This window comes from Colossoma macropomum, unplaced genomic scaffold (genome assembly GCF_904425465.1).
Source record: "Colossoma macropomum unplaced genomic scaffold, Colossoma_macropomum, whole genome shotgun sequence".
Taxonomy (NCBI): Eukaryota; Metazoa; Chordata; class Actinopteri; order Characiformes; family Serrasalmidae; genus Colossoma; species Colossoma macropomum.
In genome coordinates this window covers 11,555,087-11,581,211 of record NW_023494791.1, presented here as the reverse complement: position 1 = coordinate 11,581,211, position 26,125 = coordinate 11,555,087, and the positions used below count along the sequence as shown (strand labels likewise).

Here is a 26,125-nt window from a genome sequence, read left to right as displayed (position 1 = left end):
GCTGGCCGTGGCCGGAGCAGCATCGCCGAGGGAAGGCAGAGCAGCAGGGGGAGCGCGGCGGCATGTCGGACAGCAGGAAGGCGGACGTCGGTAACAAAGTGACGGTGGTGCTCGGAGCTCAGTGGGGCGATGAGGGCAAAGGGAAGGTGGTGGACCTGCTGGCCCAGGACGCCGACATGGTCTGCAGATGTCAGGTAGCTAATGTTACCCACTAAAGCTGCGGTGGTGTGGACTGGACACCGAATGAATGCCCGGCTGTCTGACATGAACTCGCTGTGTAGCCTAGCTAAGTAGAGATATCTCAGAAGACGTAACCTGCACAGGACAGGAACGTATTTCATAAGAAATGTATTAGCAGTGCGGCTAATGCTGCTGTGAGATGGCTAGCTACCTGTTTTTGCTCGTAAAGCTGGTCAACACGACGCGGAACAGGGAAGAGCTGAAGGCAGATCTCAGCCTCGCTGGTTAAAGTCACCTTGAGGTTTATAGTCGTTGTGTACTGTAGTTTAAGCTAACTGGACACCGTTATATTGATATGCTGGCGAAGGTGGGAAATCTCTGCTCCTCGTTCGTCTTCAAATTAATGACCTGTGCCAGCTGGCTGTCTGTAAATGGGCTGTGTGAGTGAGTCCGTCCCTGTAGTTTACTCTCAAGTTTGTGGTCTCCCCCCCGGGGGCTTGCTGTCTTGGCCCACTTGCTAGCAAGTTCCCTCTTCCACCAGATAAAATGGAGGTAAAATATTTGCGCTCATATTCAAAAATAGGTACTTTACATATTTAAAATCTGTGGGCTGTACTGTCTTCTAAAACCCCAGGAGAAGGACAGGCTAACTATAGCTTGAACTAGGGCTGGGCGATATGGCGAATCAATTATATCACGATACTTCAAAGCATTTTCACGGTACACAATATGCATCACGATATTTCGTTTTTCTGAGATTTAATAAGCTGGATCAGACTAATAGAACCTCTAGTGCCACATATAAAATATAATACAATAACATACCTACAATGACAGTGATTTTTATTCATTGTTTATTTATTATTATTTAGCACGATAACGATAAAATGTCGTCATATTGCCCAGCCCTAGCTTGAAAAGGCATGTGTTTGTATGAGTCACTGTGAAAAGGGCAGAGTAGTGACAATTAAACCGTTTGAAAATAAAGGCAAAACACTTTCAGCCAGATCAGTCAGTCATAGGCGTTCATTTACCCCAATATTCATGTAAGTTTTTAATCACAGTTCCTGGACTAAATTTGAAATGGCAGTTCAGATTAAGTCACATACCCCTCACTTTTTTGATATTGAGAGATAAATTTAGGGGTCACAGTATGGTTGTCAAAAAAAGTTATCAGTTATTATACAGTATAGCTGTTAATTATGATTTAAAACTCTAATTAAGCCCAAAATAGATTTTTGTGTTTCGTTATAGTCGGTAATGACAAAAAGAAAGAAGCAGTAATCTGTCCTGGAAACGTTTTCAAAACTAATTTATGTTCTGTATTATTATTGTGTGTTGATTTGTGCCATAACAGTTATCAATAGTCCTTCCTTTCTTCCTAATTGTCATCATATGTCTCATAATTGGGGTACTTTTGCTATAATATGACAGAACATGCAGTTCAGACTAAGACCTTTTGTGACACAATGGGTAAAACTGGCCATTCTAATAGGAAACAAAACAGAATCTATAAACTGTTTGTGCATGAAATTATTATTCCTGTTAATAATATTATTAGTTTTTATGTTTTAGTATTGACATTTTAGCCAAAAAAGAGATATCAGTATGATAAGTGTAATTGACTTTGTTTATACGGTTTACCTTGTAAGACCAAAACTACACCGCTGGTTTTGACATTGAATAATTATAAATGCATCCAGATTAAATCTGGGGATTGAAGTGGATCAGCGCACACATTCTCTTCAGTGGTTGTTGTGCAGGCATTGCATGTGTTATATCAGTTTGTGAAAGATTCCTGTCATACTTGTTTCAGAAAGTACAGAAAACAATACAATGCAACTAAGCCTGCACTAATGTCAGTGTATGAGGAAGTGACTAATAGCGCAGTGCGAACTGTTTGTCATATGCAGTTATGGCAGGGTTGTTGCTAAAGTGCAGGGTCTAATATAGGTGTTGTGATGCAAATTAAATTTAGCTCTGTTTGTACAGCTGTGGTTCAGAGCCTGAGTGGTTTCTAGTGTTCTTTGCCAAGTGACATGAAACACACATTGGACTCTGTGAATCTTCTTTGAATCTTATATGTTTTTGTTTCTTTGAAGACGAAATATGTGACATTACTGTTCTTATGTATCGCAGTCACTGTAGCCGATCTCCTTGAGTCATGTTTCTGGCTGTAACGTCATCAGCTTTGACGCAAATTTCCACAGGCTTTGTAATTGGCTGTATCAAATCATGTAAGATTTGGGGTTTTGGAGACCTCTTTGGTGCGTCTTATAATGTTGTCCCCATGAGCAGATGAGTTTGCCTTTGAAGATTTTTGAAAGAGAACTCTGTGAAAGTTTAGTGAAGGACGTGTCTTTCTGAGGATGTAAGTGATTATGTACTATTATCATCATATCTTTATCAGTGTAATGTTGAGACCTCAACATCGAGCTGGACCTTCGTTTTGAGTCTGTGCCCGTGACATTAATATGTTAAAAAATGCTACTTCTTTCACTTTGAACCAAAAATCTTACGTAGTGCTGCTTTAAGATTTCTGAGGGATGAAAATGGCGATGGGCAATATGACAGTGTTTTATTTATTGTGATAAATATTTTTATCATGTTACTGCACTCTCCATGTTTTATTATAAAGAGAGCATAAATAGGTTTGTTTTTTATTTGATATAGTGCAGTGCAGGATGTGAAACGCTGAATATTAATGGCTGCTTTTAGATGTTGCACTGCTAGTGTGTTGAGTTTCTGTGTCAAAATATTGTGATGTGTATTGTGTATCGTGAAAATGTCTAGAAGTAATTTTTTAGATCACTGAGTAAAAAATAACTTGCTCAGTTGTTTGATAAACATTTCACAAATATTGCAAACCAAAGGAACATCCCATCTCACAAAGAGTTGCGTACTTCATTTTAGCATGAGAGTTCCACAGTGTGCAGCTGGTAGTATATTGTTTTTAAATGCAATATGAATAGAGATGTGTGTTGCAGTGTGCTTTCTTGAGTACTTGCTGTATGCTACGCTGGTCACACTGGCTGGTGCTGGTGGCAGGTTGAGGGTGGAATTATATTTTGTCACTATTCGTGATGCTGATTTCAGGTTGACAGTGAAACAGTTCTGCTCAGTTCTTCTGCCAAGGCTGGGGCCTTATTAAACATATGCTGTACCTTCGCTGTAAGCCTACTGTTACAGTAGTGCGTGAGAGAGAATGCAGACGTTGTTCTGCTTTTTATAAAAAGGGCTGCACAAGCAGCCTTCATAGATCTATTTCTGACCACGACAAATGGTGCTCAAGTGCTTGGACTGATTGTCACGCTATTGCGCAGGCTCAGATAGTGTAACTGCAAAGTGAAGTAGTAGGGCTGTGTGGAAATATTGTTTGTTAAGTGTTACTGCAATATTGGCATCTTTAATATTGTTATTGTAGAAGGTTGCAATGTGTGTGTGTGTGTGTGTGTGTGTGTGTGTGTGTGTGTATGTATATATATATATATATATATATATATATATATATATATATATATATATATATATATATATAGAGAGAGAGAGAGAGATACTCATATGTATACACACACATTATATATGTATATATATATATATATATGTATATATATATTTATATATACACACACACACACACACACACAAAGGGAGATTCACTCGAAAGAGGCCCTGAATATTCTGTAATAAAGCTTGCTAGGGCAAAGCAATCTGAACGAAACAACGTGCAATGTGCTCCTCAGTGTATGGAGCTTTAAAGTTTTATTTACTATCTGAAATGCCCAATGACCCTAAAGGTGTCTTCTATTTTTATATGTAATGATGATTATAATGATATAGTGATAATAATTTGCCTTACAAAGCCCTACATGCGTTTACAAAAATTAGGCTTTCAGCTACAATCTTATCTCAAAACAATTATATAACAATGTCTCAGGCATCAGGCAACATATTCTGAATGATTTAATGTATTTTCTGTGAGGGAGCTTTTAGAAGCATTTAAACGCTTCGGATGTCGAAGTTTTTCTAGAATGAAGCATTTTACATCCAAGCACTCTGAATGACTTTACCTACATCTTATGCAGACATTTTTAAAAAATCAGCTAAGTTCCCCTTCAAGTGCTCACATTTAAGTGCTCTCGCATATCAAAATCACAGTACACAGCAATATAATTGCAGTACAATATTTGGTCCCTATAAGGCCTGTCACAGTTATTACATAATTGCCTGATATTTTTTGAGATGAGTTGCAATTAGCAGTTATTTGAGATGTAGTTATGTAGGCATGTAGGACTACAATAATTGTCCTCTGTAATTACATTTCTGCAACAAAATATAGAATGCAAATTGGGTGTGTTGGGTTGAGGCAAATCGATGTCAAATCAAGTCAAGGTTTTTTATGTAGCGCTTTTTACAGCTGGTGTTGTTGCAAAGCAGCTTTACAGAAAAATGTACATGTAAATAAAAGAATCCATTCATTGAAACATCATGGGGCTTATGAAAACATGTTTAGAGGGAAACGCTGAGTATTGTTGTATTTGTTAGCTTTGTAGTTAATCCTTACATGTCTAGCTTGTTCTGCTAGCAGAGTAAGTTCTTTTTGCAAATACTTTCCCTCTCGTGTAGCTTTTCTTCACTCTACACATGATTCTGTAGACATTTGTGTGTGTATTTGGTTGCATGCGCAACAGTTGCAGTGTATCATTTCAACTGTAAAGCAGTATTAGCTGCTAATCAACCATACTTAGGAAGCAAGGTGGCTATTCAGCCGATTTGGCCACTTTAGGCTTGCATCTTTAATTCAGTGAACAAGGAGAGACAATTAAATCTTTAATCACAGTTATCGTGACGGCCCTAGTCCTTATAGCCTGCAGTGTTCATAAAGCCTGTAAACACTGGAGCCCTGGTGTTTGTTTCTTGTGGTAGACCTGAGCTACACTCATCCTTCTTTAGAAGAAGTCTTCATTCTGAGTGCTGAATGCTTCTGGTGAAGCCATGCTGCTTCATCAGTATCCTGTTTCCTCTTTTAACCGTTTCTGTCTGTCTGGTGAGGTTGAAATGCCACCTGTTGCCCTGAGGACATAACAAGTTCTACTTTTCTTCCTACCAGCTTCCTCAGAACATACCAGGTGTTATGTGTGTGTATATATTTAACATATAGTCACATTAGATCTAATTAGTTGTTATGAATGTCAACTGACTGTTAACAGGTGGGGCTCCTGTAACCATTCGAACTGTAGTTGCAGTAAGAAAAAAACTCAAAATCAAAGTCTCTTCCTTAGTCGAATGAGTTAATTTTGCCTAAAATAATAATTATATCTTTTCCAAACTATTGCTGAAAACACATACGAAAGATATTTTGGTTTAAATACCAGCATGATGAGTGAGTGTTGACATCAGAACAAAGGGATAAATTGTGTGGAATATAGCTTTATTCATAAAGTAGTACTGTTACAAATATTTGCTCATGTGATATTAATTTTCTCAGATTGAACTTGGTTAGTTTTTAAAGGGCCTGTATCTTGGAAAACTGAATTAATTTCTTTTCATACATTCTTGAAGTCGGTATACAGAAATGAAGCTGCAAAAACAGGCTGACTTTGAAAGCATTGTTTATGGTGTTATGAAAAGCAGCATATTTGCATGTATCTGCTCATTCAGCCTACTGCTGTTTAGCCCCTCCCACTCCTCCTGAAGGTATAAAGAGTAATTTAGCCCAGAGTGCTTTTTGAATAAGGCACAATACAGGACAGCCATTCAGAACAGAGCCCATTTACGTATAGCAGTTGAAAAGGTGCCGTAACCAAAACAGCCTGTTTGGCTCTAAGAGACAAAGTGAGGTTTGAAAATTGTCTTGTAAAAATGAATCATGGCTGTTTTTGTATGTAAAACCACACAAAATGTTATAAGTAGAGTTTAGGAGGAAAATAAAAATGTAGAATATGAGTTCTTTATTATGGTAAGTTTTAACTCTGATTAAAATGACTTAAGGAAGGAAATTACTTTATTTAAGGAAGGGTGTTATACATGTACATTATGTACATTTTTGTAAACATTTTTTATATCCCACTGAGAAAATAGAAAATATTTTATGTTAATATAAATAAAAACACAGAAGAATCAACATCAATTTATCGTAAGGGGTAATCCATACCTGAGCATTTGGTTGATTTAGTGATTTATCTTTTTGGTTTACATGTATATGATTTATGACACTGCCAGTTAATCTAGTTAGTGACTGCTTGCTCACCTCGCATTGTACCGAGACCATTTGTCTGATCTGTGTTGCAATTTTTACATTTTAAAATACCAGTTTGGCCCAATAAAGAGCAAGCAGTGTTGTTTTTTAGTCAGTTTTTGGTTTATAAAGAAGAACTGAAAATGTGCTAGTGTGTTTCATGTGTTCATTTTGTCCACACAGTGTGTGAAAATAATAGACTAATAAAAATTGTCCAAAAAATCAGCCATTGGCCGATTTGATTGTAAAAAAATCTGAATCAGCCATAAAAGTTTCTAAATTCCTAAATTATGTCTTGACGTTCTTTGGTTATACTTGCATGGTCATTGAAAAAACTGGAAAAAGTGGAAGACATGATACCACATATATGAATATGAAGCCAAGCAGATGTTAAGTAGCCCTCTGAATCAGGTCCCAGCAGAGGTCAAAGAAATCCAGTTAGGTTCAGAGATTAGACTCACTTTGTTTCTTACTGTATATTCATTCGTCACTTCCCTGTTCGTTTATCATAACTTGTGTGTGTTATTGTTTGTTGGGTGTTGTCCACCAGAGGAAGATGGGTTCCTCTTTTGAGTCTTTGTTCTTTTTAAACTTTCTTCCTCTTGCTATTGAAGAGTTTTCCTTGCCACTGTCACCCTGGCACTATGCTAAATCATAGATCACTAGCGCTTTCGTAATGTTCCAGTGATTTTTAAAAACATTTTCATCCGCTGCACCAAATCTTCTAGGCAGAGCACTGCTCTCACCGTATAGAATCTATAAAACTGAAACTGCAAAATGTGGGTCCAGGTCAGTTGATCTGACAGTGAGCCCTTCCAGAAACTTGCAGCAAGTTTTATAGTGACTCTGCTGTGGCTCTGTCACTGTAGGTGATAAGTTGGCAAGCCTGCCACTTGTCCCACTACAGTCTGAGCCTTCTCTCCTCTAGCAAACATGCTGCTACACATCACTCACAGCTAGCTACTTTTAGCCTGTCAGGTTTGGAATATGGAAGTCATCCAACATGGCTTGATGCCCCAGTCTGGTGACAGTCTGTGAACGGAAAAGATAAACATCATATGTTTTGGGTCATTCCTGAGTATTAACAACATTTTTGAACGGTTTGTGAAAAATATCTGATTTCTTTTTGATTCATCTTTGTCATGTGAATGGACCATAGCTGATGTGTCGCTATGGTTGAGATCATTTTTATGGCTTCCTATCAGAAAATGATGTCAGTAATTATTGTAGTTCTCTTTTTTTTATTAAAAATATCATAGCAAGCCTGCTTTTGAAAGATGAGCAGAGCCTTAACTGTTAGACAGGATGTGGGTTTGACCTGTTAAGATGACTGTTTGTGCCTTTAAACTTGTAAATTTACTACATAATATGCAGTAGTTCCTTTTTCTTGAGTCTTTTTGTTGTCTGAGGGTGTTACCCTTCACTAGCAAAAACTGAGAAAATTTTGCACTTTGTCTTCTCAGCTAGGTTTGTCTGCTTGTCACTGCACACATTGGCTTTCTAGATTCTGTGGTCCCCTTAATTACTGCCTGCTATATGTATGCTAGTGTTTTTACACCTTGAATGTGCTGTGAAGCCTTTCCTTATGTGACATAGAGTTACTTATAACTGGTAGATTGTGTGCTAATGGTTGAACTTTAAAGGTGCACTATGTTGAATTGAAGATTTATGGTGTGAGTCACCATTCAGAGCCTGAAATAATGATTTAAACAGTTGGAAGTGTCCAGTAGGATTTCACGAGAGTTTTCACCTTATATGTCTTTACGTCTAAAGTGGCACCCTGGCTCAAAAAGAAGGTCTGGCTCAATGTTTAGGTCTCACATACAGAATCAACCTTACACTAGCCACGTTTACATGCAGCCTAATAATCCGTTAATAATCCAACTAATAGTTCAGTTGGAACATAATGTGTCCATGTTCACACCTGAGTCGGAATAGACTAGTCCGATTGAGGCCATTCTGAATACAATTTCTGTCCGATTGAATGAGGTGGGTAATGCTGTAAATAATCTGTTAAATAGAAGAATACTAGCCATGTAAACGCCTGTATCCGATTACATTCCCAATCGGAAGGTTTAAGTTTAAGTGTGCGTGTGTGCCGCGTCATAGCAAAAGTTTGTAACGTCCAGCTTATGTGTCTCAGAACATGACATCTTCCTCTTGGCCTTCTTTAATAAGTACATGTGAAGGATGTTTTCCTGAGTCTGACATCATTTTAAAGTAATTAAAAACACAAGCACTGCTCACTGCTGCTCGTCTCACTCTGACTGGACTCACGTGATGCTTGTTTTCATGGTAATGTCTACACTAAGTGGTACTCTATGCATGCGCATAATTTTGGATTGGATTACTTGTAGTGTACATCTAAACAGAGATTTTCGTCAGATTGTTGAGTAGAGTGAGCACATAAACACCTCAGTCCTAATCTATAATCGGAATGTATTCAATCGGAGTGGCAAAAATCTTTGCATGTAAACACAGCCACTGATGAAGGGACGCATCCTTCATCAAGTTTTGAACACTGTTTCAGCGCTCGCAATCATCAGATTCATCTGCTCAGGGAAGGGGTCTTCAACTGACATTACAAAATCTTCTTCTACACATTGTATGCAATTACACATTTCCACCAGAGAGGTCTCCAAATCCCCAAAACTGTAACCTATCGTAGCAAATAATTGTAATAGAACTCCTATCATAATGCATATTGTAGAGATTGTGAAGTGCAAGATCATACTTCAGATGGTCCCACATATGGAAACCTATACAGTGATAAGCATTCTTGTAACACAACACTGCATCGGTAATGCTAAAAGTACCATATGGCTCTTCTGGGTCCTATGGGTACAAGCACATCGTAAATGCATCTAAAAAGGAGAGGTATCTCATTGGACGGTCCAGGAATAGCTTGGCTCTTCTCCTTGCTGGGTAAAGTAAAAGCACAAATATGGACTGATTTATTGGGTGTGCTCAGTGAGAACCCCTCTCAGATCTTCCGCGAGGTCAGTGCTGACGGAGGCCATGTTGAAAGCTGACGCACAAGGACACTTGATATCCATGCATGGTGACCATTTGCATGCCAAGTGCGTGTACATAACCTAATCTATGTTTACCCTGCTCTTTAGGCACATACTGTATGCATACAAGATATGAAAAGGATCAGTGCCTGCTTTTCTAAATAACTTGTTTGATGATGGCAGTGAGTGGGGAAGCGCAGTAAAAGACTAGAAGGAAGTAGACTGGAAAAGACTTATAGAGGTGGGCAATATGGCAAAAATACAACATCGTCATACTTCAGGAAGGTTTCATGAAACACAATATGTCACAATATTTAGTTTAGTTGATAAGTTGTATCAGACGAAAAACAACCAGACGTTTTACATTTAAAAATTACCAATTCTGATACTTGTGCTGATATTTTGACAAAAAAAGGTACATAATGAAGATTTAATTACACCAAATGCTAGACAGCAGTTTCTCCTGAGCAAAGTGTTCATCTGTCTTTTTTGTAACTCTGGATGATGCAACATACAAATGTTTCACACATCTCTGGTGCCAGTGGCTCGTAAATCTTTATGCTGTTTGATTCTGGGCCTTGACACACAGACACAACAACTCTCAGTCTTGTGTTCTGTGGATATTGTAACCTCCTTTCCATTTCCTTCACTTATTCTTTGTAAAACCACTGGAACGTCTAAGCCAAATTGTAAAATATCATTATAATAGAAGAGATATTCTAAAATAAATGTTCTAAAATATTCTAAACTACTGTAAAATACTTTTAGTGGTTCTGCATAACTCAGTCGCTGAGATGTAAACAAAGTCATTCAGAAGGTTTTCTAGGATGGCACATTTTATATCAGACTACTTTGAAAGGTAAGCTTTGTACTTTAATTATATTAATAAAGTTATATAAAAACATGAATAGCAAAAAATAACTGATAAACAAAACACCATTAATAAAAGTATTTGCCTTGACATGAAAGACTGAGTGGACCAAAGAAATCTCAAAATTTTACAGAATAAAATCAGTCTGCCTGAGATGTGATCACAGTTCCCAGTGGACACCAACAGCGTCTGAGTGATAGAAAACCTGTTCACATTAGTTGAACTACTAAAACATTATGCTGAAACTTTTTTAATGATTGAGGACAAAAGATCTAAGACTTAAAATGTAGGTCTGGCTGAACAATGTCATTAGGTAAAGTGAAGGATCCCTATCAAGGCACCATAATGTGCAGTTTGCTGGGTCACTGGTTTATTGTATTTACTAATTCTGTCTGCTTCAGAGCATTTGCATTAATGAAAGTGTGCATTTGTATTGATTCTGTGTCTGTAGGGAGGCAACAACGCAGGACACACCGTCGTAGTCGACTCTGTAGAGTATGACTTTCACCTTCTACCGAGTGGCATTATCAACGCCAACGTCACTGCCTTTATTGGTGAGTATTTAAACTTCATTATAAAATTTCTTATCATCTGTTTCTGTAGTTCTATTCAGACATGATTAGTTTTACACTGGCAGTGTCTTTGAGGTTTTATCCAAATCCATCATGTGATTTTTACAAACTGCACATTCCCCCATCTATGAAGATTACAGTGACTCACTAAATTGCTGCTGTCAGAACAAAACCGTGTATCTCCATTTTTGTCATTTTGTACTTTTTTACACAGTTTGAAAATGCCAGCTGACCTTTACAATGTTCCAAAATTTCTTGATGAATGGACCCACAGAAATGCTCCAAAAGCACCCTGGAAAAAAAATCTCGTTCCATTAACTTCAATCCAAAATTGGGAACATTTTTCCTTCTCCTGTTAAGTTAACACTTTTGAGATACGAGGTTTTGTTCCGACAGCAGCGAAATCTTGGATCTGTAGAAATAACTAGGGCTGCAACAAATTATTGATAAAATTTGATAATGAAAGTATTCAAAAACAGAAGTTCATTCAAATAACCAATACATTTAACCTTTTGTAAAAGCGTTTTTCGCACTGTTCCAGATTGCTAGCTTGCTGCTCTGCACTGCATTTATTTGCGAGAATAAATGACACTAAACTGGTTAGCGAGCTGTCTGGGCGATTAGTTTTTAATCCCACACGGTTGACCACTGACACATTTAAACAGATTCAGCAACCTGGTCAGGGTTGCCAGATTGGGCAGGATCACCCAGACAAGCATTTTATTGTGTCAGTGATTTTTTTTTCCCATTATCTTGTTGTATTTCAAGTTTCATTTAAAGCATATATAAAGGCATACTAAATTAATAGACTTCAGCAATCATACAATAAGCGAATAAACGATAATGAATAATAATACTTGTAGTAATAATAATAATAAATAGCACTAAGACAAATTCAGCCATTAAAGTGAAACATATTTTCTGTGAAAACATGTATTTTAAAACATATATTCAGATTTTTTGAGTATTTGAGATCTAGGAAAGAGAAAATGAAAATATTCGATAGTTGCAGCCCTAATTATATCCTCAAGTTATATCAGTCCATTGTGAATTGTAGATAAGTATTCATATCCTGTGTCAATACTTTTTAATGTGTTTTTTGTTTTTTAATTATGTAGGCACTCTGGGAAGCATTTACCGGTGCCTCGTACAGTGAGGCTGAACATTAAAACCTGTGGTAGCCTACTGCAGAAAAAATATTGCTTGTAGTTGTGTTTCATAGTTGCCTGTAAACTCCCTAGATAATGACAATGTTGATGACAGTGTTAATGACATTGTATTCACTAATGACTGCTTGCTAGATGGTTAGGATATGAGAAAATGATGATAAACGTTAAGGCGTGTTTTCTCCTTGTGAGCAGCAGAGCAATTACACATATTACATAACACCTTGGTGGGGCCAAGAAGAAGACATTCCACCCACTGCAATTTATACAGAGATCTCTTATCCCATCCGAATAGTACTTGCGACTAAATGTAGTTTTGTAAAGTCTGTGTCTGTGTTCCCCACACAGTAGTTTAGTACTGTGCCTTAAAACATGGTAATGGCCAGATCAAAGCCAGCCTCTCAGACTAACCCAGCACGCCATGAGATTTATCTGCAGGCACCTTATTTAGCTAATGGCTCTCCGAAACATGCATCAGCAAGTGTTGTATCTGGGAAGAAGTAATAACGTGATGGACTGTAAACTACTTTCCTTTTTATAGCCATGCATTTTTATCACACTGATGCATAAGAAAAGTTTATGTTGAATCCAGAAAGTGCTTGGCAGCTCTAATTTGAGCAGAAGGCCCATGAGGGAGTACAGATGTAAACAAATTCTGCAGAAATCCTGCTCAGTCAAAACCCCCTTATAAACAACCATTATGGTGGTGATATTCATTGAACACAGGTCTGTGTAGTACAGATTTTCTTCTGGGGAGGTTAAAGTGTGTGTTAGGGCTGCACGATATGGACAACATGCTAGTATTGTGGTGATATTATTGCAATATGAATTAATTAGGGAGGCACTGATGTCTGATTGCTTGTTTTGTTCATATCCACTGATGCCAATACATAAACATTTCTAAAATGTAGAACCTGGGACTAGATCCCCTGTATTACCATTACTGAGTTACAAATTCAGTAAAGTGAATAAAATTTTGGTGGCCCAGTATCACCTAAACATTCTGCTCTTCTGGAGTACAATAAATATATCATTAACCATCAGTTTTAAATATCAGTCAAATCTAAACATCTGTCTGAAGCCAGTATATCGCTGCTGTCAGAACAAAACCTTGTATCTCCATTTTTTGTCATTTTTCAGTTTTTGGCATAATTTGAAAAAGCCTGTTGCCCTTTATATTGTCTGTGGGTTTCATGATGAATTGGCCAAAAGTAAAGCCCCAAAATTACTTGGAAAAAAAGTCTGGTTCCGTTGACTCACACTAAAAATAAAGTATGTTTTTGCTTCTCCTGTAAAGTTAGCATTTTGGAGAAACAAGGTTTTGTTCCAACAGCGGCAATATAATTATTTATTTATTTATTTATTTTTTAAGCAATTATTAGTCTCACAAGGCCTGACGTGATGTTGTAATGAGAATGTCTGGGGACAACCATGGGAAATTTTGGGCTGAAGGTTTGTGGGAATGTAGACTTATGAGGGTGGAAACAAACTGAAAGTGAAATTTCTAAACCAGTCCAACACCTCAAAGTAGAGCTTAAGAAGGGTGCGGTGTGCGCTCATCAACATTGTTCAACAGACAGCAAGGATTGTATTCTCATAGCAAGATCATGACTAACTCAATTATCTGCTAATAGTGATATTACACTGATATTACATTGCACAGAAATAAAGGTGCTGTGCAGGTACATTTTTTGTTTATCAGGGCATAAACAATGTAAATGTTCCCTCAAAGGTACAGCAGTGGTTTTACGATCCTAACCTAAGGTTTTAAAACAGACCAAAAGAAGAGCCTGAAGATGAGACAGGATATGTGGAGTCAATATAACTTATTGCTTACTTAGAAAATATAATTTCGATGGATTATGGTACAATTATGTTCCCTGACTAAAGGTACAGAGATGTACCCTTGAAAGTACCACCCCAGTGACAGTTTCATACTCTTTCTGAGAGTGTATTATGATATCATTGTGCATCCCTAGTATTAAATAATTAATTTTGCAGGATTACATGAATACTTTGTTTCATCAAAACATTCCCAGAAACAGTCATCTGGAGCTGTGATTGGTGAAGGTGCTAACAGCACACAGCACAGTAAAAATGATATGACTGGTTCAAAGGCACAATTGCATTTAGAAGCCTTCTGCAATATAAATATAGCCTAAGATTATATTGTGATAATAATGAACAGTTGATATATGATGATGCTTTGGCAATACTGTAAATGAATATGGTCATGCCAATAAAGCTTATTGAATTGAATTGAATTGTATTGAATTGGTATATTGTGCAGCTGTAACAGACCTCTGAAGCTGTGTCCTTATTCTGATGCACTCACACAGTTTCTTGTTGTCTCTTACTACAGGTAATGGCGTGGTCATTCACCTCCCTGGCCTCTTTGAGGAGGCCGAGAAGAATTTGCGGAAGGGAAAAGGTACGTGTGAGTAGTTACTTAACAGAAACATACTAAGCCTGTTTTCTGCTCTAAGGCATATCTGTGTGCCCAGGCGTGTGTCTAAGAAAAGTATTACTGTACATTCCAGGATTGGAGGGCTGGGAGAACAGGCTCGTCATCTCTGACCGTGCCCATATTGGTATGCTTTTTTTTGCTTTGTTTCCAAACAGAAGGCATAACACAGACACTGTTCTGCTTTAGATCTGCTATGTGACACTCCTAAGCCAGTCAACCCAGCATATCTGCAGGAAACAAGATGCCCCAAACACTCTGCTTCTCTTTGTCACTTGTGGCCAGAGAGTGTTTGAGAAAGTGTCTCTCAGTAGAATGCAAATTATCAAGGAGCCTTTATTGCTGTGTCATATTTCTTTGCTCTCAATTAATTCCTGTAGTTTTAAATTAGTGATGCTGAACAATTAAAAAAATAATGTGTCACACAACTCATCTTTAATTTTGCACTGAAAACCTCTTTTATGCTATTTTCTCCACATAAGCAGAATAGCTTTGCTGTCACTGTGGGTACAATATATGAATATTGTTGCTGTTATATCAAAACTCAAAATTCATCACTTGATAATGCCAGCTGTCCTTTACATTGTGTGAATATTTCATGAAGAATTTACAAATAGAGGTGATCCTAATTTGCTCGTCAAAATCTTGTTACATTAGCTAACGTTCAAAGCAAAAGAATGTTTTTCTTCCCTCGTGTGTGTAGTTACCATTTTTGAAGATATGATTACAATACATACAGTATTGTTCGAGTTCAGAATTCAGAGATTACGCTTCATTTGACTTAGTTTCCCATCAAAATGTGCATCAACTACAAGTTATTCATTTTTGAGAAGACCTTTTTGAGGAGATTAGGTATAAGATAAATCACGTTTAAGGAAGACAATCATTGAAAATTTTTGGGAGAACTTGGGAAGCAGCGAGAAGCCTGAACTTTGGAAGTGTGTGAAAATATCCCTTCAGATTTCTTTGAAAAACTGAAAGCAAGTCTCCTGGATTGAATAGAAGTTGTAATAAAAGTAAAGGATGGACACACTTAGTACAGACATTGTTGATATTGTATTCAGTTGTAGAGGCTTCTGTGTAATTTTCTGTTACTTTTTTTCTGATTCTACAAATTTGGAATAATTTGGCTATTAACTGGAAATTAAATAGTTGAAGGGTGGTCTCTGACTTTTGCACATTATTGTATCTACATTTTCAAGTTTCAGTATTTAAACTGTTGACTTTGTTGGTCTGTATTTGAATGGTTTAGAATCCTTTGCCATAGTTAAGAGGTTAGTGTAATGAATGGCACAGTGGAATGAAGTGATCAGCTAAAGCCAAGCCAAACGGTGTTGTAGTAGTTGTTATGGTAACCTCTGTGAGCATGTTGTGTTTAGACTGCAGAGATTTCAGCACAGTACAGCCCAGTGTTACAGTCAACTACTCTCTGTCTGCAGTGTTTGATTTCCATCAAGCCGTGGACCGAGTTCAAGAGCAGGAGAGACAGCAGCAAGCTGGAAAAAAGTAAACACTCTGTTTCTTACGAACACACAATGAGGTCTCAGAACTTAAAAAAAAGTCTTTATTTGTCTAAAATTTCAGTTTTCAAATTAAAGACCTTAATAAGTTTAAAATCAGTTAAAAAAAATAAAGATTTTAGGTGCCTTTTTTTTTTAATTCAGATATTTTGTCTTTTAGCTCCTTTAGCTCTGTATTACATGACTACCCAGTGGATGAATTACCTACTAGTAGAAATTGACTCTGCTTTTATGAAAAGTGCAGCTGATCAGTGACAATTTGAGATTTTGTATTTGACTTGTGCTGAGTGTTAACCTTGCCTCTTATTCTCTTCCAGCTTAGGAACAACGAAAAAGGGCATTGGCCCAGTGTACTCAGCTAAGGCTGCCAGGAGCGGCCTTAGAATATGTGACCTTCTGTCTGACTTTCAGGAGTTCTCAGAAAGGTGAGGGTGTGCCTGGACTGAATGCTATATAACACATTTATACTCCTGTTCAAAAACACCACATACCTGTAGATATTAATCTAGTGGAAAAACTGGATCAAAACTGAAGTACAGAGAATACCAGGCATAGCTTAAAGCAGCAGGCTGTAAGGCTGTAGGCATTTTTCATGTTTTTTATAACATATACAGTACTGTACAAAAGTCAGAGACCCCCCCTTCAACTATTTAATATATATAATTACACAGAAATGCCAACAACTAAACATAATATCCACTCTTTGCCGTAAGTACAGCTTTCGTTCTTTTCAGGAGACTTGATTTACAGAGATATTTTTCCACACCAACAAAGTTCAGTCTTAGACGTTGGCTGCATTGTCTGCTTTTCACGGTCCAAGTAATCCCAAACACATTAAATGACGTTGGGGTCTGGACTCTGGGGTGGTCGGTCCATTGTTCTAAGAACACTGCAGCTTCTTTGTTCAATTTTCAAGTTTTCCTGTTTTTTGTCAAAGAAGATAATCAGTACTGAATCTTTTAAGAAATTTTTGAACCCCAGTTTGGAAACTAGTATTTTTCACATATTTTCCTTTGGCTTTCCTCTTTCCTGTGTCTAATCTTCTCAAAAATATCACTTTAAACATGAATAACTTTAATGAAAATGAATACTTTAATAAATAGAAAATTTAATAAATAAAGGATCGACTCTTGACTTTTACAGTAATGTATAGTATACCATAATATACTTGGATATCCACTACTTAACGTACGTCTGCACTCCTTTCCTCTTTTCTAGTCACTCCATCATTTCAGATTGTCATTCAAATGTTTGGTTTAACCGTGTTAGCACTAACAAAATTGAAATGTAGCTTGTAGCTAACCGTGTCAAGCTAACAACATGGTCTGGTATCTATGATGTGTTTATTGTTTATTTCTGAAGTCTTTGCTGCTGTCCTTTACAGATATAAAAACCTAGCCCTGCAGTACAAGTCTATGTACCCGTCTTTGGAGATAGATATTGATGGGGAGCTGATGAAGCTCGAGGTGAGTTACCTAATTTAACTTTTCTTCCAGGGATCTCAGCTGAGCTCAGTCTTGAGTCTGAGAGTGAGGTTTCTCTCTGGCATTTTTCAGATCCTAACTATCGTTTAAAGCGTTATGACATTGGACTGCCTGTGTAACACTGAGTATATCAGGGCTGCAACCACACAAAAACACATTCTCGTGCAGTTTGAAGAAGTTAAACTGTATAGTGCGAAAGAGGCGCATCACTTTCACACTTTGCTCTCTCTGAATTTTCAAGGGACATTACTCGTTCTCTTCAGAGAACGGAGTAAAGTGGTACTTGAATGTTGGTGTGTGCTTGGTAAATTGCGTGTATCCCGGGTAACACATACCATAACACCTAATACTTGTCCCAGCCTGTTGTGACGCAAGTGCTAAAGAGAAATTTCTCAGTCGTTATGAAGGCTGTGTGTGGTTACTAAAACTTTATTTTAAATGTAATGTATTTATAACAGAATTTAAACAGACTATAGCAGTATATACATTTATAGATGTGATATCAGGAAGGCTGTCTCAGCTGAATTTTCATGTATGAACGTCTTCCTGGCACTCTCTTGCGTTCACACACTGTCCTGCAAAACATAAAGATCTCATTTGCAGTCTGGAGGGCTCCTTGGCTCTCAAGGGTCGAGAGTGGGATTGCACTATAAATGTACAGAATGTGAAATGAAAGAAAATATTTGATCCCAAAAGATAGTCATAACAAAAATAATGATAATGCTTTATTTGAAGGCAGCCTACATATTTATAAAGCAAAAGTTGAATATTTGTAAACAGCCTATGCCAGTACTCACAGGATGACATCAGATGTTTTGTGAAATAAATTACACTGTATTGATATAAGGGGCCTTAAACTAAAGGGACCGACATTTTGTTCTATTCATAACACTGTTAGGAAGCATCACCAACTAATGGAACTTATAAGGCAGAAGCTTAATTAGGAGCACCACATATCGTTATATATATTTCTACTTAAATTAAAGTACAGTTTCTATTAAGAACACCTGTGTGAATAATATCAAATAATATAAAAGAACATAATACATATAAGAATTCAAATTACTTTTACTATTTTACTTTAACATTATACTTTTATAATGTAGTATAAATATAGACAAGCACATTTCGCTCAAGTATAGGATTTGCCCATGAAGTCTTACATAGAACTGATGTACTACACTCTTAACTAGGCCTCTGCTTTCCATTAATTGGTGATGATGCTTGAAAACAGAGTTATAGATAGAACAAATGTCTGTCACTTTAGTTTGAGGCCCCTTATGTCACTACAGTGTCATAACTTCATGAAAATTATTGTTTCCTGGCAAAAGCTGTTTATAAATGTTGAAGTATTGCTTTATAAATACATTATTCGATGCTTTTATATGTGTTAAGAAGTCCCTTTGTGGGTAGCTCTGAAATAAAGCTGAATGCATCATTATAACCGTTATATATTATGTAAATGTGGAAAGATAAAATTTTAGTCAATTTCAAATAACAGCACAGGAGACAAAAGAATAAAAAAGGGCCTCAGAAGGCCAAATTTCCATTCTGTTGATAATGTGTAAGTGTGCTCCGAGTTGTCTGAGAGTAGTATGTTTCTGTCAGGCATACGTGGACAGAATAAAGCCTATGGTGAGAGATGGGGTGTTCTTCATGTATGAGGCTCTGCATGGGCCTCCTAAAAAGATTCTGGTGGAAGGTGCCAATGCTGCCCTGCTGGACATTGACTTTGGTGAGTCACCTAGACTGATACTACAGCTAAACTCGTAGCAGTATGTGAAAGACAAGTACAGTGCTTTCCATTCCTGACGAAGTGCCAATGTAAAAACATACAGTATACTAACCAACTGATGCCCTTTTGAAAGCTGCTTGCTGGGAAGCCACTCCGCTTTAGCTGGTGAGTTCATCAGAGACCAAAGTTTAGATGTGGGTGATGCACCTAGAAATTCAAACATGCGCACACACACACACCCACCTTCCACCCAGTGGAACTCGCTCGTGCTGTCACTGCGCATGTTTGTCTTGAACACTGGTCACCTCCACTACACTTGTCCTTTGCTATTTGTTAAAATGTATGTTTAACCATGACACAGACTGCTATGTTGTGAATGGGTTCACAGTTTTCAAATGAATGTTAAAGGGCTCAGGCATTGTAATTGATCTAGCGTGGCCAGAGTTGCTAGGTAAGTTTAACTTGGCAAAGTATGTTAATTTGAAAGTCTTTGATTTCCTAGATCTGAATAGTAAAACTACTTATCCTTTACAAAAGGGCCGTGTGTTTGACCAGATTCTGAGTAAAACACAGTCAAAACCGTTAATCTTGGGGCTGCACATGCCTGTCTAGAAAAAAAGACATTATTAAAGCTTTTGGATTGAGTCTTGAGTAATATTCCCTCTCTGGTTGCTGTATTAGGTACAGCAGCTTTGTATCCACACTCATTTTCCATTTTATTAAGTTCATTTACATGTCAGTGTCACTGCAGTGCTGAGAATGATGCACCAACCAAATAATACTTGTGTAGTGTTGGTCCTGTCAGGTTTCTGACCGTTACTGAACAGGTTACAAAGAAGCGAACTAATTGGCCGTTTGTAAGAAAAAAAAATAATAATAATAATAATTTGAACACATTTGAAAACGTTTTAATATTCAAAAATGAACTAGCTTTACAAGTTCACTGCAGATATGTATGTTTGAGAAGGGACAGTGTGAATGCATATTTAAATGAAAAATGGAATGGATTTAGGAAACTGTGTTTACATTATTCAAACCAGAGAAAGCATTTAAAGACTGTACATTAAAGTGGCAGGTTTTCATGTCTAATAAGGAGAAGTTAAAAAGAGCAAGAGCTAAAGCTAATGCTTGAGCTAGTCAGACTAATAATATATGATGGGGAGGACTCATCGTCTAATAAGTTTTTTCAGCAAACATTCATAAAATGATACAAATGACGACATGAATACTAAGGCATTAATATTTGTCTTGACCCGAATGTTTGTCACAAGTGCAAGTGCTCTACAACTGAATCTGACTGATTTATCAAGCTAACTTTCAGCAGCTAAATCAAAAGAGTGAAGTTTAGCTCATGCTCACTTAAGCTATGTAATCTGTACGTTGGTCTGTTTTATTTCAGCTTTTTTAGAGATCATATTAAAATGTGTATTAGCAAATACAGTAACCCAGATATTGTTTAGCCTGTTAATAGTTTTGATACTGAGCTGTGAGTGTGCTGTTCTATGTAGTTTAATCCAAAACTTGCTTAGCTTCGGGAAAAAAAAATAAAAATGAAATTTTCTTAAGTAACGCCTTTTCATATCCCTCAGCCTAATAATCCAGACGTATATACTGCCATCGCAGTTCTCGCTGTAGGTCAGGTATGTTCAAAAGAGTTTTTCTCTCACTTGACAGAACAAGGAACGCTTAGAGAAGGTTGTGATGTGCTGAGAGGCATGCCATTTATTATTTTTTTAAACAGTCAGTTATACAGAGAAACACATGGACTACAGTTAAATACTGTAGTCTATGGCAAGTGGACCTGATAAAATGGTTGAGTGTGTTATACCTAATAAAGTGGCCAGTGAGTATATGTATCATTGCTGTTGTATCAAAACCATATATCTGTACACTGTGTGAACAGTATATATTAATATGTAATACGTTTTTCTCCTGTAAAGTTATAATTTTGGAGATCAGATTTTATGTCGTGTCACCAACATTGTGTATATTTAAAGCACTGGTAAAATTGTGAAATTAGCATATTTGCACACCACTGTCTTGAATTAGATCACACTGATTGTGTTAGCAGAATATGGTCTTATTATTTATCCTGAAACATTCCTCAGCAGACTCCCAACTCTGACATGATTGTGTCATTTCAGGAACCTACCCTTTCGTAACCTCGTCCAACTGCACCGTGGGTGGCGTGTGCACGGGTCTGGGCATGCCACCTCAGAATGTGGGAGAGGTTTATGGGGTTGTCAAAGCCTATACCACCCGTGTGGGCATCGGTGCCTTCCCCTCTGAACAGAGCAATGTAAGGATCTCCTTTTGTGTGTCTCAGTTTAGCAGCTTGTGTTACAGTAAGTATTGTGTGCTTCAGTTACTTGTATAAGGGTGCCTACTGGGCCCTCGTTGCCAGTATTGTGAGTGTCTGTCACTGTGGTTTGTCTTAAGTTCCTGTCTAGCTGTCTGTGCTACACGCCAACAGTGGCACAGACATGGTATCGAATGAATGAGCCTGTTGGGTGGGTGTGTGCGTGTGCATGTGTACGTGTTTAGTCAGCTACCCATCTGTTATTGTGTGCCTTTACTCATCTTAAGCTCTATATTGGATGGGGCCAGCCCCTATGTTTTCAGGAGAGCAAGCTCTTCGGCATTACATAACACAGCTTATAGTTGTTCTTACGTCATTACATTCCTACAGTGCACGTACAAGCCTTTTTTTTTCCATCCACTTTTTAATTGTTCACCAACTTTCTCTACAGTATGATACAAGTAATGGGGAAATGGTAACTTTCTTTAATGCACCTCATTGAATATTAATACCAAATCAGTAGTAAAGTTAATGTGAATGTTCTCGTATTTAAGCAGCTGTTTCAATTCTTATAACAGTTTAATACTATCTTCTAAGGAAATTGGAGAGCTGCTTCAGACGAGAGGAAAGGAGGTGGGTGTGACCACCGGCCGCAAGAGGAGATGCGGTTGGCTGGATCTGGTGCTCGTCAAGTATGCCCACATGATTAATGGCTTTACAGCGTGAGTCCCCATCTCACTGCCTTTACAGATATAGCTAGACATGTTTTTCTAATTTTGGTCAGCTGTCTTTTTATTGAATTGATTGAATTTTTACCGCATATAAACTAGATATTGCATACTGAGCATTTTTTCATGTAGAAATGTACCAGATCTTCACAATTGTAGATTTATCATTAGTTGTATTGTTATGAAAATGTTACCTAGTCAAATTGTCTCTTGTTACAGTGCAATATGAATTATGCCTATTTATTCTCTTCAGCTTAGCTTTAACCAAATTAGACATCTTGGACGTCCTCCGTGAGATCAAAGTTGGTGTGGCGTACAAGGTGGACAATGAATGCATACCGCATTTCCCAGGTGAGCAGGTTTTTAATATTCAAAACCCCTTGAATGCCCTCAAATTATCCCATGAAGCACATACAATATTTTAAATGAAGTCAAGTTTGTGGCTTTTGGTGTGTCTGGCTTTGGGGAAAAACATAGAGACCTTAAAGAGACTTTATTTCAGCGAATCAGGAGGTGTTACAGAGGGTTGAGGTCCAGTATGAGACTTTGCCTGGCTGGAACAGTGACACCTCAACTGCTAGGACCTTCGAGGAGCTTCCAGAAAATGCACAGAAATACGTTCACTTCATTGAGGAGCATTTAGGGGTGCCTGGTAAGAGTCTCAGCTTAATCTAATTTCAACTGTCAAAACTCAAATTTGAGAGTTTACCAGCCTGAGAAAAAATGTTTGATTTGAAGGTAACTAACCTAAACTATTATCAGCATTATTTATAATACCAATAATAAGAATTGGAAATAGAAAATAACAGTAATACTAATCATTGCACATGGCAACCCAGTACAAAAGTGAATGTACTTAATTTATATGCCCTTGTTATGAACAAATACTGCACCTATTCCATTTAAAGACATATTACACTGTTTGCTTTACACTTCTGACACTGCCCAAAAAAATAAAAAGCTAGTGCAGAAGCATCTCACCACTCCAGTAAAACAAGGTTTAAATATGTTGTTTTAGGAAATGAGTCATACTGTACAATCACATCAGTTTACTGTCAAAACAAAGACGTTTTGTTTATTTTTTTTCTTTCCCGTCCTTATAATTTTAACACTATACAGTTTGGTGAGTAGAGGGAGCCGTGCACTTACTGCTCGACCTCAAACTCCAATACAAGCACAGCCATTGGCTCACCTGTTAATGATATGAGGTGCTGGTAGGCTGGCACTTGATTTCATGCACTGATGCTTCAGCTCTATCTTGTTTCCGTATCATACGAGAGCTTCATTAATCAGATGCAAAATAGCCGCTTAGTAATCATGTCCTCCTCTTTTCCAGTGAAATGGATTGGCGTCGGCAAGTCGCGGGAGTCTATGATTCAGCTGTTTTAAAGAAAACAGCCAGGCTGTGTATGGCCCGCACTGGGTGAGCCCCTCTTTTTCTGCACAGTGCACGAGGCTTATCGAGGGGCCTGCTGATTCAGGGCCAGAGAATGGTCCCTGCTTCTCACCTCTCCACTCCCTGCAGATTCCTGCTGGCAGAAAAAAAACAGGTTCTTTCTCCTTCATGATATGATCCTCTAGTCAAGAACTATTTCTAACCCTTTTCTTTGGAGGTCTGCATAGGGCACCATAGTGGAACGTCCTTTGGTCATTAGGAAAGAGGCTCTTCAGTCTCTCACTAGCACCCAGGGGTCATTTCCATTCCTCTTTATGGATGTACTTTGTGTTTTGTCTTTGATGCAGCAATTACAGTCTGCTTTTAATGAGCTTTTAGAGCATCATCGAGCTCAAAACCTCCATCTTTATGTGCCATGATCTTTAATCTGGTTAAACTTCATTAATTGAAGTTTTTAGAATTTCTTGCCATTGTGCAGTGTGCACACAGAGTGATTGACAGAAAAATTAAATTTGTGCCATTTTTCCTTCACCCCAAACATACTTAATCAGCCGAAACATGTTTGATGCCTCAAGTTTGTTTCTTTTTGATCTGGAGTTACTAAGTTAAAGTAATGGACGTCTGTGTCACCCAGATTTTTTATAGGTGACATATAAAATTATCTCAGGAAGCAAAATCCAGACACCAAACATGTCTTGGCTGATTTATTACATTTGGGGTAAGGGGAGGATTGTGTAAATTTAGATTTTTCAGTGAATGAGTCCTCTAATATAAACCCTCACCCTGAATGTAGATTTTAACTTTTTCCCTATTTTCATCAAAGTTATGTTCAAGGTTAGAATTTTCTCATGCAGAACTAAACTACTGTCTTTATCCAGGCCAGTGCATTTGCCTATTTCTAGATTAAACGTCTCAAGAACATTTATGTCTAGATTCAATTCCTCAAGGAAAGGACAACAACCTTTTTTATTTTTAACAGGGGGTGAAAACTATCTGGTTTAACTATCTGGTTAAAACTAACCAGATGTGTATTTCTGTGCCACGTTAGTCAACCTGATTTAAAGTTTACAGTTACAGTTATAGTTCATATAATGTTAAACTATTGGAACGTAATTCGTATGTGTTTAATATTAACTTTTTCATGATTCCTAATTAATTTCCAATGTCAGTTATACATTGTATTGTTGATATGGTTGTCCTCGTTCACCTAATGTTGAATGACCATAGATTTAATTTGTTCCCACTGAAAATCTTAAATATATTATAATTTTTCACATCATAACTAATAATTTCCATGGTAAATTTCTATATATGAATGTCCATTTGGTCAGCCTGGTCAGTGTGAGTGTGCAATTAGTTCATACATGTAACCTGAGAATTTAATTATTTTATTTATTTTCCATTTTATCAAGTATACATTTACTATAAATATGGCTAATATTGATGAGCCCTGTCTCCTGACCATGAAAGTGTATTAACTTTCCTATGTTCTACATATGTCTAGATATGTAGTGTTGCACATCTACTACAAAGACAGGTTTTGGCAGTTAGTTATCTGTTGCCAGGCTAGTTACAAGATCTCATCTGGCTCAGCGAGACTGCTGTCAGGCCAACTTGAATGTATATTCAACATTGAGATCAATTACATATGACTCAGTTTAGTTGCTTTAGTTTTAGTCTCAGGATTCTCTGGCGATCATAACGGTGTGTATTTTTTATTTCTGATTGTTGGATGGTTTGACTTCTCTGCTCTTTCTGAATGTTATGGGGATTTTAGAGTATATTTAACAAATGTCATTGTTCTCCACACTGCAAACTGTACACTGTAAACTGTATAACTTTTGCCGCAATGTAGCTGGGCTGTGATTTAGAGTGCTACTCGGTCAGCATATTGAGAATGAAGTTTTGCATTTTATATTTAACCACTCTGCTGTTTGTTAGACAAGGTCACTACGATGTACATTTATATTCTTAAAAAAGAATATATTGGTTATTGAAAGTTTTGAGCATCGACAGTTGGAAATGTTTCTGAATAAAGCCTGTCTGGTAAATACTGTAATTGAAATTGTATGAACATTTAGGCACCAGCATGTACAGTGTGTCCAGGGTAAGAATCTTGGGTAACTCTTCCTATGAATCCTTAAGATGTATAATATAAATGCATTTTTTAAATCCATAGTATGTGTAACGTAAATGTATTTTTAAATCTTATATATATATATATATATATATATATATATTGCATGTATGCGCATACATGCAATATAAATACATTTTTAGTATTTTACATGCCATAATGCCTTATAATGTGGCTTAGGCCAATTCGATTTCTTATAAATATAGCAATATGCATGACCATAAATAAAAACATGAAACTTTTTGAGAGAAAATGTAGAGATGTGTAATATACAGTCTTATACAAAAGTTTTAGCGCCCCGGTCAAATTACAAAGTGAAAA

The 26,125-nt window shown here is 37.2% G+C and overlaps 1 protein-coding gene across 1 annotated transcript; it reads left to right on the top strand.

Annotated features, from left to right (window-relative positions):
* adss2 (adenylosuccinate synthase 2) lies at window positions 1-25,726 on the top strand. Its single transcript, XM_036573853.1, has 13 exons — window positions 1-194; window positions 10,755-10,857; window positions 14,404-14,472; window positions 14,582-14,632; window positions 15,945-16,011; window positions 16,343-16,450; window positions 17,410-17,491; window positions 19,118-19,244; window positions 21,389-21,543; window positions 22,141-22,265; window positions 22,525-22,622; window positions 22,774-22,923; window positions 23,608-25,726. The coding sequence occupies exons 1-13, from the start codon at window positions 63-65 to the stop codon at window positions 23,658-23,660; spliced, it is 1,320 nt and encodes a 439-aa protein (XP_036429746.1). The 5' UTR covers window positions 1-62; the 3' UTR covers window positions 23,661-25,726.
* Window positions 25,727-26,125: the final 399 nt, after the last annotated feature.

What these genes read in the sequence shown, in the direction of transcription:
- adss2 (XM_036573853.1), top strand. Translation starts at nt 63, where the DNA reads ATGTCGGACAGCAGGAAGGCGGACGTCGGTAACAAAGTGACGGTGGTG. An exon ending in GAATTTGCGGAAGGGAAAAG is followed by an intron (nt 14,473 to 14,581) that starts GTACGTGTGAGT and finishes TGTACATTCCAG; the next exon opens with GATTGGAGGGCTGGGAGAAC. An exon ending in GGGAGCTGATGAAGCTCGAG is followed by an intron (nt 17,492 to 19,117) that starts GTGAGTTACCTA and finishes TGTTTCTGTCAG; the next exon opens with GCATACGTGGACAGAATAAA.